Source organism: Haliotis cracherodii, unplaced genomic scaffold (assembly GCF_022045235.1).
Source record: "Haliotis cracherodii isolate W230 unplaced genomic scaffold, xgHalCrac1.p SCAF_4, whole genome shotgun sequence".
Taxonomy (NCBI): domain Eukaryota; kingdom Metazoa; phylum Mollusca; class Gastropoda; order Lepetellida; family Haliotidae; genus Haliotis; species Haliotis cracherodii.
In genome coordinates, this window is record NW_027266297.1 from 45,455,084 (window position 1) to 45,468,167 (window position 13,084).

The window sequence follows — 13,084 nt, forward strand, 5'->3', positions numbered from 1 at the left end:
TCAAATGACATTCTGCTTAATGCTTTAAATACATGTAAAAGAGCAACAACAAAGTCTATACTGAAGGGCAATATTTTATGAGCAAAATCTTGGACTCATAAATAGGCAATCACAGCTGTGTTTGATGAAATCAACATGCTATATAGAGGTTACACATAAATAATAAATGACATGAATGTAATTAACATAATGGATGGCTATAAAATATGTACTAATAATGTTTTTAATATAAACTACATGATATCAACTGAAACTTTAATTTAAGTTGAAGGAAAAAGTCAAGGTAGCACTATGTATATCTGGAATAATGCCTTGAAATAGATCTCAGTTTGATAAACATAGAGTTATCCAGAGCAAAAAGCAAATACATTCATGTAAAAAAAACAGATGGTCCGTACAAAATATCACAGAGTGTTTTTAAGGACGGAAAAAACCAACTTAAAATCATCATAAATAATTATAAATAATAATAAATAATATGGCCTATATAATCAGTCAGTAAATGATACATTAACAATTGCATATTTTTGGTTGTAAATATTTAATATTTACAAAATTATCCAGTTAACACTTGCTGTGCAAAAACTATCCATGTCAGAATGTTTATACCGTGTATAGATATGAGGACACAGTGGATGATCAAAGCTGCATGCAGTCTGACACATAGCTTTGGGGATTTCAAATCACTACTTATCTCTGTGCATATGTATGTGACTAACAGTGCAAAGAAGAAAAGCTCTTTGTAACACCGATGTGTTCCTAGCTCTAGTTGAACACGTCATGATGAGATCTGCAGATCAGGTGTCTGGTAGTGGCCCCCACTCACATCTAATTGTTTCAGGTGTACAGGAAGCAACTGCAAGATAGCTGCATTACTTTTGTTCATGATGTCGACACTGACTATAATTCTTCTGTTTCTCCTTAGTCCTCTACATATCTCCACAAAAATATTGCTATCTATGTTGCCAATAAGAGCACACAGTCATAAGAAGTGACACGTACAACCAATGTTGCTGTACTGTCCGGGTGCTGACAGGTTTAACAGAATATATTTCATTCACATGAAATAACCCATTGTTTTACTTTACAAGGACATGAAAGACAAGAGTTTCTTATCTGAAAATTACTTTCAAAATGATTCTCTTCCTCCTCACACACACCTTTTCACATCTCATAGCCTTGACATTCAAAGAACTAATACAAAACATTACAGATTGACCTGAATCATTTTCTCATGGTGCACATTTATCCACATTAAATGTTTCATTACCCACCTCCGTAATTTAAGCTCCTCCGTGTAGGCCATCTTGTGTGAATCTTTTAAAAGGATCCCATTTTTAAATCTGACCTATGACCAGTAATCATTTTGAGTTGTGGAAATAAAGAATGTACATATATATCAACCAAAACATTATCTGCAAATGTAGTTTTGACTGAGTTGAATGGACATTGTATGTGTGACTTTTCCTATTTCACACAGTATGGCAGCTATTTCAAAGGTAGAGAGACATGTATGAGATTGAAATAAAAATATGGATGTTACAGAGGTGATTTAGAAATCCTTAAAATTCAAATTATACTTAAATATTATATGTAAAATTATATCAATTATGAATTATTGTTCTGTCAAGACTCTGTCTTACTACTTGTTGTTCTACTTGTATGTCCGGTCTTGTGAATGACCAGCAGGTGTGGGACGTCCATGACCCGGCCTGCATCGCACATTTGCAGTGGTCAGCGGAGACATATAGAGGAACTATGATAGTCAAGTAAGGTCCTGAAGAAGGTATAACAGTTTCTTTATATTACACGTTGAGACATTAATGGCAGATTTCACATAAACAAAGCACATATTTGATGAACCACTTCCGTGGTCGAGTGGTACAGCATCCACCCAGAGAGCGGAAGGTCCAGGGTTTGATCCCTGCCCCGTCATTCCAAAGACGTCAAAAGATGGTACTTGTGGTTACACTGCTTGGTGCTAAACGGTAAGGGGCCAAATGAAGGACTTGTCGGCTCGGAGTCAGTATACTGTGTCTGAGTGGGGTATTCATGTTAAACTGTGGCATGGTATCTCAGTGGGCTATATAACACTATAAAATGGGCATTAGTCTGGACTAGTACAAGCAGCACAAGTGCATGCACATTGCTATGTTAGTGCAACAATCTTGAACACGATGTCTCACCTCACCCCTTATGTTTTTGATACTCCTGCAATTACAAATTTAGCTGAAAGGGGATATGCATAATATACGGTAGATATATAGTTCGTTCAGAAAATATCCATTAACTTCGTTGTAGACTTATAGTTTAGGCAACAGACATGCTTCAAAGAACATTTCCATAGCATCACAATTAATAATCCACTTTCTTCTTGATAGATATGATACAATGATTTAATGATATCATAGACAGGAACATACATTAGTATAAAATCAAAGATAATTTGGACATGTGTCCATGCACATACCGGTATCTCTTTATGACAGAACAGCTCTGCTACATTGATTACGGATCTGGTATACTGAACTTCTGACAATAATTGGTCTAATTAATGTCAGGGTCCAAACGAAGTATTGAACTTTCATACCAGATCAGTTCCTAAGTATACACCATATAGTGTGTATTTACTATACTCCATTAAATAAGGTGAGCTCCTGACAGTCTACAAAATGTTAACATGAAGTCTTTGTTAATCAATACAACCTCATGTATTCAAAAACAGGCTGTCTGTCTCATCACTAACATTTGACATGTGTGGTATGTCTGACTAACTCTAGCACTGCTCCCAGAACCTACATAGTATTAATAAATTCAGGAGAATGGCTGTCCTGTGGCAACCTAATCATTTCTTCTGAACAAGAGGTGGAATTTGACGAGAAAGTTTTACTTTTCCTTTGTCAAGGTCCATCAACTTCATGGCAGCACCAGGATGGGTGTGGCTGGTAGGAGTTGTGTTCCCATGAATTGTTTTAGTGGGAGTTATCTTCTCTTGATGAATTTTAGATGGAACTGTTTCCTGTAATCTTGGAGAAATTTGTCTTGGGCTCAGTTTAGTGTCTTCTTTGCCTTTGGGCTTTCCTAAAAACAGACAAAAATACTTTTCTAAATGATACCAAATGTTCGTGCACCTTGATATATGCATACCATGACATAAAGGATCATGTAGCTATGGACAATTTAAAACAAAGATTCAGGTTAAGAAATCACCTTATGGAGACCATCAAGACATATATGATCAATGCATATATTTTTATAGAATGAAATAAAAATAGTTTCAACAAAATGTTTCTTAAAGCATATTTTAGCCCTTCATGAGTTAAAGATATTACCTCCTGTTGAAATTATCCATGTAAGTAAATGGTTCAAAGTCTTATTCAATGACATCAGTGAATTTATTTCACATGAATGACATTTTTGTGAGGTTTGATAATTTTTTTTATCTTTCATCCTAAATGTATCACTAAAACATCCTTTTCATTTGTATAATGTTATGAATATCTATGTTTACAATTTAGCTACCAGAACTGTTTTTGCACAATTGTTTAGGTACTTAGGTGTGGCTTAGCAATAAACAATAGTATTCCATTTCCAAAGGGATGTATCTTTGACATTTAAAAACAAGAATGCATTTATAAATCCGGGATGGAGTGTTTAGGTATATGCTCCCCTTTTTCACACTTTATTGTAATAGGTATCAACACACTTTTTTTAAAAGCCTGAAAATGTGAGTTTCATAATGAAATTTTAAATCAAAAGCAAAAAACATAAAGAACAAGTAGATGAAGAGAGACAGAGAAAATGTCAGATGGTTTTGGGTCACACACACACACAGATATGAATGGATTGTCGGTCACACTGGGCTACTTTGACATTTACAACAAAAAAACATGAAACAAACAAAAGCAAAGTATGCTGATCCAGCAGTAATCTGGCATTGGGAAGAATAATCATAATGCTGGTTACAATTGCGAAACGATAAAACGCAAAACAAATGGCGCGGCCCCACTGGATGTGGAGAGAATGTTTATTCAACCCCGGAGGTCAGCCAATCCACAAAGGTGTTAATTTGCCAGGGCCGGCACAACAGAGAGAATTGCTTGCACATTTACACATCTGTTTGATCTCTTCACATAAGTAAAGTTTACATCTTATTGTGTCAAATTAGATTTTTTTCAATTAGCTTGAGATTTTCTCAAGTGGAAATAGTTCTTGTAAGTATAGACAAAGTCAATGTTATTGTTGTTGTGATGTTGAAAGAAGACAGCATCTTTTGTGAATGCGTAATCCATCTTCTTGATCTTTATCAAAATGACATTAAGCCAACAACATTTCACTCGACTAACTGCTTTGAATGAACCATGCCACGGAGGAAATTGGAAACGTTTTGTGATAAAAGTTAAAAAGTAAACTTTGTCGTACATGTATTATCAACAAAAGATTTCATTATTTTTTTAAAGTTTTTAACAGTAAGAATGGAAAGCATTTTTTAAGACTAAAAGCAATAAGACTTCTTGCAGGAATATATAAATGTTCACATAATAGCCCAACACAGATACATGCTCAGAAGATTGAAATAATACTAAACAACATTGGACACTACTTTTGAACAAACATATAACATCAACAGTAAAAGCACATTTACAATACATGAAGCCACAAAAACCTACGGTAGCACATCCTCTTTATCTACAGGCTTGTATTTCAGTAAACCTACACCAACCCCTGGATCCTTTTCCGTGATTCTTGTGATCTAAAATTACCCACCCTTGATTTTTATTAGCCAATTTGATTTGCTATGCTACTCAGTCTAAGGGACCAATCAGGATGCAAATTACCAATCAGCCTCAATGCTGGGTACGGGTTATCAACAACATGGCGACCAGTCCCATTGATTACATCAGAGATTGAGCAAAGTTCAACATTGAAAAACTGACATGCAAAACAAAGCCCTAAAATGTTAATGAAAATCAAGGGCAGATAATTTAAGAATGCGAGAACCATGGAAATGGATCCAAGGTTAGTGTAGATTTAATGAAATGGGAGCTCTGGTGATATAGAGGATGACAGAAGAACCACTTTGCATTGTGTACTAAACTTTCTGCTTTGAAACTTTATCACTGAACACATTTTTGCAAATTTACATACAGGCTGATTTCAGTATAAAAAAAACATATTACAGTTTTACATCAGATCATTGCTTTCCTTTATTTTCAAAATTCTTTGTGTATTTCTGTCTTAACAGTACCTCTTGTGGAATATGTAACAGATAATCTTGTCACAGGAACATCCTGACTTCATAACTTCATTCCCCACCCAGACTTTCAACTTAATGTTTATGGTAAGTAGCGTACTGTTGTCAAGAGTACTGCGGTGTTCTGGTTGATTTTCATTACGACTGCTGGCAGACATATTTGCTTGTAAAGTTAGAAGATTCAAACAAATCAAGATCTACTGTCAACCTTCTCGTGCCTCACAAGGCAGCTTGGGTTGTATACTCCCTGGGGAGTTTAAATTGAAAAATTTGAGTGCACACTGATCCATTGACAGGGATAACAAGCGTATAGTCTACGAAGTCATCTGTACCCCCCGCCCATTTTAACATGTTATGGTCCCAAATCAGGTAACTGACCCAATATTTCTCTCAGCCCATGTCAAAATAGCTGCAATGGAAATTCTAAAATAAACATTTCTAAAACTCCTTAATATCAAATGGCACCAGTATATGCCTTATATATAGACATGCAATATTTTCAAGGAAATATTTAACAGTTTATTTGTTATACTCCATAAGTGAACCAACCCTATATTTAAACTTAAATCCAACTTGTTGCCATGGAAACGTAAAAAAGATTTTTCTTCTAAAAGTGCTAAATATCAAAAGGCACCAGTTCAGTATGTGCCTGTTAGACATGCAAAGTTTTGCAAGAAAGTATTTAACGGTTTTTGTGTTATGCTCCGGAAATAAACTTGAAGTCCAACTTGGTGCCATGGAAACGTAAAAAAATAAAATTTCTAAAATTCCTACACAGCAAAAGGCACAAGTTCAGCATGAGTCTGATAGACATGCAAAGTTTCGTAGAGAAATATTTGACTGTTTCTTAGTTATGCTCCAGAAACGATTTCGGGACGCACACACGCACACACACTATCACACACAGACGGTCGGACGGACAGAACCCATTTCTATATCTCCCGCCAACTTCGTTGGCCCAGTCAGGCTGGTTAAGCTTATCATTAGATCAGTGCCTTTGCCCCCTCTACACTCAGCCCAGACAGCGAAGGGCTGTATTCCTGGAATCAAACCCGGGTACTCTCCCAATGTCAGTCAACAGATTTGGAGGTACTAAACTTAAGGCACCAAGAACAATGGGGAGTCGGACAACATGTCACTTGGGCTGCAGGCATAACATTTCGAAAGCAAGGTCCGCATTATCATTATTATTATTATTATTATTATTATTACCAAGGGATGTTGTCAGTTGTTACTTTAAAATCCAATCACAACATAACAGTTCGACTTTCTAGAAGCTACATTGTTTATTGTTTCTGAGGTATTGTCATTTTTGCATTCTTTCATTAAGGATTCACACAAACATAAAATGGTAAAATGGCTAACATTCAACTCTAACAACACCTTTTGTCTACTGTTCCAAGTGGTGCTACATGTCTGTGGTGTTACACTGTCACTATCAGCTCTATATATATATAATAACTAGTAAGGTAGTTGAGTTCTACACAACACTATAATGGTAACAAAGCACTCCACAGACCCAGCCCTACCTTGCATTTAGATGAGCCTGCAAGTCAAACACAAATACTAAACATGTACAACCTACAACAAAGGTCCACTAAAAAAGAAAACAAACAGAATAATAAATCAAAATGTGATCACTTCATTGAGACACTGGAGACGAAACTGTGGTGGAATGTTTGATGTACTTTCCCCTCAACTCGGTGGACTCCATGCCTGACCAAACTATTCTTGTACACATGATCTGGTTCAACAATGGTCACTAGTTATGATATCAGTTTCCAATGGGGGTTAGAGTCACTGTAACATGAGACCCGTGAGGTTATCAATCTAATCAAAAATCCTCCACGCTCTCGGTACAACTCCTCTTTCAAAGAAATATAAATGTGATGAAGTATCATTTTTCATGATTATAAAATACCTGTTAATGTTTCAAGTTCATTTCGACTCAAGTTTTTCCAACAAGAGTCCATCTTGATATGATTAATATTTTGTTCGTTTCATCATAAAAATGGAACTATTATTTCTTTGTGCCCTAAGTGAATCTGTACACATTGAATCAGTGCAGTTTGTACCCTTCAAAGAACAGACAGAAACTAGACATAAGTTATACTTACTTATTCATGTACTAATGTCAGATTATTAGTATTTTAAACATATTGATTAAAATTTTGAAACAAAGAATTCTTATATTATATTATGTTTTCTATTTTTTATTTCATGTTGGGTAAATTCTTTGTAACACAGGTATTCTAGTATTCTAATATTTTTTCTGATATTCTTCTTATCACATATTAGGTGAATTGTTTGTAACACAAGTATTCTAATATTCCAATATTGTTTCTGACACTGTTTATCTCAAATTGGGGAAAAAGTTTCTAACACAAGTATTCTAATATGCTGATATTATTTTCTGATATTTTTTATCTCATATTGGGTAAAATGTTGGTAACAGTATTCTAATATTTTTTCTGATATACTTTATTTCATATTGGTTTAAATTTGTAACAAAATATTCTAATATTCTAATATTTCTGTCTTTTTTAATCTCATATTGATTTAATTGTTTGAAACACTAGTATTCTAATATTCCAATATATTTCTGACACTTTTTATCTCATATTTGGTAAAATGTTTGTAACACAAGTATTCTAATATTCTTATATTTTTCAGATATTTATTATCTCATATTGGTTACAATGTTTGCAAATGTGTGAAACCCATTTCTGGTGTCCCCCGCCGTGATATTGCTGGAATATTGCTAAAAGCGGCGTAAAACCATACTCAGTCAGTCAGTACAATGTTTGCAACAGAGTATTCAAATATTCTAATAATTTTTCTGATATATTTCTTATCTCATTGGTTAAAATGTTTGTAACAAAGTATTCTAATATTTTTTCAGATATTTCTTATCTGATATTGGTTAAATGTTTGTAACAAAGTATTCTAATATTTTGTCTGATATTTTTTTATCTCACATTGGTCAGAATGTTTGTAACACAACTATTCTAATAGTCTAATCTTTTTTCTGATATTTCTTATCTCATATTGTTTAAAATGTTTGCAACAAAGTATTAAAATATGCTGATGTTTTTTGTGATATTTTTTATTTCATATTGGGTAAAATGTTTGCAACACAAGTATTCTAATCTATGATATTTCTTATCTCATACGTTTGCTAAAAAAAGTATTCAAATACATGTATTCTAATATTTTTTGTGATATTTTTTATTTCATATTGGCTAAAATGTTTGTTACAAAGTATTCTAATATTTTTTCTGACTTTTCTTATCTCATATTGGCTAAAATGCTTGTAACAAAGTATTCTAGAATTCAAATATTTTTTCTGATATTTTCTATCTCAAACTACTTTATGTTTCTGATAACATTACTTATCTCATACCTTATTTCAATCATAAGTATGGGTTTTCGAAAAAGAATTTTGATAAATATTACTTTCTTCCAATAATAAACTATTCGAATATTTCTGATAGATAACTCATTTCAGTCAGCACCAGAAAAATTGAAAGATGGTTCACATTACATGCAATGTTATATAGCAAAATCATTCAATAAACACTAAATATGAAGCAGGATATTGTCCATCTTCCTCAGGTAAAAGCGTTAACTGACTATAAAATCCAGTTTTATCTATATTGTAATAAAACGTGTCTTACTTCGAGAAGTGCATCAAATCACTTGGGCACCTTGATTAAAAATATGAAAAGATTTGGAAAACATCCTTCGACGCCAAGTTGACGGATCACATGCTTTGCAAGTCCTGCAGTTGACCAGAATCAGCATGTTGAAATCCATTTTGTTTTTACGAACTGGATGCCTAGTTTGTTACGTGATTTGATTGGACTATACATAGACTCGTCAGTCCATCCAAAATGTAACTACGGAATTCCAGCCTAGTTCGGCTTTGGTGGAAACTGGACTTTTATAGACTGTTAACTCCCTTGCGTCAGGAAGCAGGATACTGTCATGATAACTTGGTTCCCAGTATAGTGTTTGTTTATGGTTCTATGTGCAGTCCTTGACAACAAATCTGCATATGCTCCAAAACAGCCACACCAATACAAATCTGTGGTTTTACTACTTTCTTCCTATCCTGTATGTGGAAAAGATTAATCCATAAATCAACATGTCTCAATAGAGCGAGTGAATGTTGTTTTGTGCCACAGTTGGCAGTAGTCGAGTTATGTTGAATCTATGACTGTAAGTACAGTGAGGGCTGGGCACACCAGTGCAACAGCAACATCCCACGCCATCAGGACCATTTCATATCCACCTGATCCTCATTCAACGACTCTGCCTGATGCTGTTGGAATATTGTTAAAAGTGGCGTAAAACCACACTCACTCACTCACTCATTAGGCAAGTCAGGATCAGGATCAGGATCAGGATCAGGATCTACTCTGCTAGAGAATCTCTTAATTCTCAATAGAAATAAGCTAAGCATTCATAAGTTCTTATACATTTGTATGTGTAAACAAAAAGTCACTTTTTAATGTGCTACTTCCAAATTAAATAGCTTGATCAGAAATGTTATCATATTCCATTTTGAAGAATATACAAAATTATGAGTGCTTATGTTTGAAAACATGCATCAATAAAAAGCCATTTAATTTCATTTGCTATTTCAGAAAGGTGAAAGTTTGAGAAAATATGTTTTCTTTATATCACATTTTTATGAATCTCTACAATGATGCCACTAATTTCACTCTACTGGTGCTGTACAATGTGGATATTGCTTTAACAGTGCTGTGACAACAGAGAGGAGACATGTTGTTGTAGAAAGTGGGGAATGTAACAAATCTCTCCAAAGAACTAAACATCACTAATCATTGAAAACAATTAACATGGCCATTACATGACTTCTTTTATCAAGAGCATGTGACTCTCATTAATAAATCAGAGCTGCGGGAGTAAATAGTGGAGATTGAGAGATACTCTGAAGAGCTGATGACTTATTCATGGAAGAAATGTTGGCGATCTCTGATCACTGGAAGGAGATTTGGGCAACAACTCCTTGACACTCAAAGAACAGGCTCTTCCCAGGGTTTGTAGTCAAACTAACTTTCTCATGATGAGCTGATTGCCCAACAGCAGCATATAAATTGCCTCATATGATGATCATGGATAAGATAAATTATATTGTTGTATGATGCCATAATAGATTAATTACTAGATTTTTTTCCTTGCCTGACTCACACCATAATTTTGTCCCCAATTACCCACAAAGGAAATCACTGTGTGTTTCCTGACTTCCTTCTTCAGTGAAATTCACAACATCCACAGTCCAAGCAAACATTCATGTGAATCACGCCCATTGACTGTTGATGTACACAGATGCCTTGAACAGTGTGTTTTTAAAAAAATAAATAATTACCTGCATTTGGCCTTGTTGAAATATTACACATATATGTCCATTTAATGTCATGTACTATGATGTCATGATATTGTCTGGTGAAACGGTGGCATCATAACAATGTTTGACTTCCTAAATACTAAGACACTAAAACCCTATTCTGCTCTACAACAAACAAAGTAGTGTTACTACATAGTTAGTGTGTGGAACTCAGGTGTGTGAGAGCAATCAGTGGAATTGAATATGAAGCATCAACACTATGCCTTACATTACCCTATATTGTGCAAATGAATGGGTGTGTGTTAGGGCTGGGACGAATCCAAATTTACTACCCGGGTACCCACTGTTGGTCTCAGGAGATCTCTCAAAATGTCCGATTGGGACCATTTTTAGCATAACCCTGGCAAAACGTATTTTGATACATGTTTTGAACAATCTGGTCATTCATACACTGGAGTGGAATTAAGTTATATCTTTATTCAACCATATGAAAAAATCAGAAGGAATGGATGCATAGTCAGAAAGAAATGTGAACATTAGCGGCTTGTAGTGTAACCATAGAGTTCTTGATAATTTTTGTCATTAAACAATATATCACGTGACTAAGCATGGGTCCGGGTAGTCCTGTGGGTACCCGGGTCCTACTCAGTACCCACCCGACCTGGGTACCAGAGTTACCCATTCCAGCCCTAGTGTGTGTGCCAATGTTAAATAAAAACTTTGATCTGAAGCCTGGATATCTTTTGGACTTTTTACTTTGTATGAATACAAAGTATCATCTTCCAAATTTGAAAAACATCGCATTCCACATAGTGACATGGATATCACAGTTACATATTGATTAATATTTATTAGAAAAACTATAATTACACTATACCTGACACAGGTTCTGTGGAACATCGATACTTATCATCCTGCTGGTATGTATGTTACAACCATATACACTATGCATCATGCCTGATACAGATTCTGTGGAACATCGATACTTATCATCCTGCTGGTATGTATGTTACAACCATATACACCAAGCATTATACCTGATACAGGCTCTGTGGAACATCGATACTTATCATCCTGCTGGTATGTATGTTACAACCATATACACCATGCATCATACCCAACACAGGTTCTGTGGAACATCGATACTTATCATCCTGCTGGTATGTATGTTACAACCATATACACCAAGCATTATACCTGATACAGGCTCTGTGGAACATCGATACTTATCATCCTGCTGGTATGTATGTTACAACCATATACACCATGCATCATACCTGATACAGGCTCTGTGGAACATCGATACTTATCATCCTGCTGGTATGTATGTTACAACCATATACACCATGCATCATACCTGATACAGGCTCTGTGGAACATCGATACTTATCATCCTGCTGGTATGTATGTTACAACCATATACACCATGCATCATACCTGACACAGATTCTGTGGAACATCGATATTTATCATCCTGCCGTTAGGTATGTTAAAACCATATACATCATGCTTCATACCCAACACAGGTTCTGTGGAACATCGATACTTATCATCCTCCTGGTATGTATGTTACAACCATATACACCATGCATCGTACCTGATACAGATTCTGTGGAACATCGATACTTATCATCCTGCTGGTATGTATGTTACAACCATATACACCATGCATTATGCCTGATACAGATTCTGTGGAACATCAATACTTATCATCCTGCTAGTATGTATGTTACAACCATATACACCATGCATTATGCCTGATATAGTGTCTGGACAACATCGACACATATCATCCTGCTAGTATGTATGTTACAACCATATACACCATGCATTATGCCTGATATAGTGTCTGGACAACATCGACATTTATCATCCTGCTAGTATGTATGTTACAACCATATACACCATGCATTATGCCTGATATAGTGTCTGGACAACATCGACATTTATCATCCTCCTGGTATGTATGTTACCACCATATACACCATGCATTATGCCTGATATAGTGTCTGGACAACGTCGACATTTATCATCCTGCTAGTATGTATGTTACAACCATATACACCATTCATTATGCCTGATATAGTGTCTGGACAACATCAACACTTATCATCTTCCTGGTATGTATGTTACCACCATATACACCATGCATTATGCCTGATATAGTGTCTGGACAACATCAGCACTTATCATCCTGCTGGTATGTATGTTACAACCATATACACCATGCATTATGCCAGATATAGTGTCTGGACAACATCAACACTTATCATCCTGCTGGTATGTATGTTACCTAGGAAATTAAGGGCGAGTGGGAGTTGTTTATAATACAATAAATGCCCTGAATGGTTTATTCTCCCGGCAGTGTTTTATTGTACCATAAACAACTACCACTAGTCGTTTATTTCTTACATGAGACATACAGCCTCTTAAGGATGTTGAAAAAATGTACAAGC

At 35.2% G+C, this 13,084-nt stretch overlaps 1 protein-coding gene across 1 annotated transcript in view; it reads right to left on the reverse strand.

Moving 5' to 3' along the window:
• Nucleotides 1-200: 200 nt before the first annotated feature.
• Nucleotides 201-13,084, reverse strand: part of LOC139479442 (regulator of G-protein signaling 22-like) — an 83,361-nt gene continuing 70,477 nt past the window's right edge. Inside the window, exon 20 of the mRNA XM_071262291.1 lies at nucleotides 201-3,081. Within this exon, the coding sequence (XP_071118392.1) occupies nucleotides 2,846-3,081 (236 nt within the window). The 3' untranslated portion in view covers nucleotides 201-2,845. The remainder of the gene's footprint in view (nucleotides 3,082-13,084) is intronic.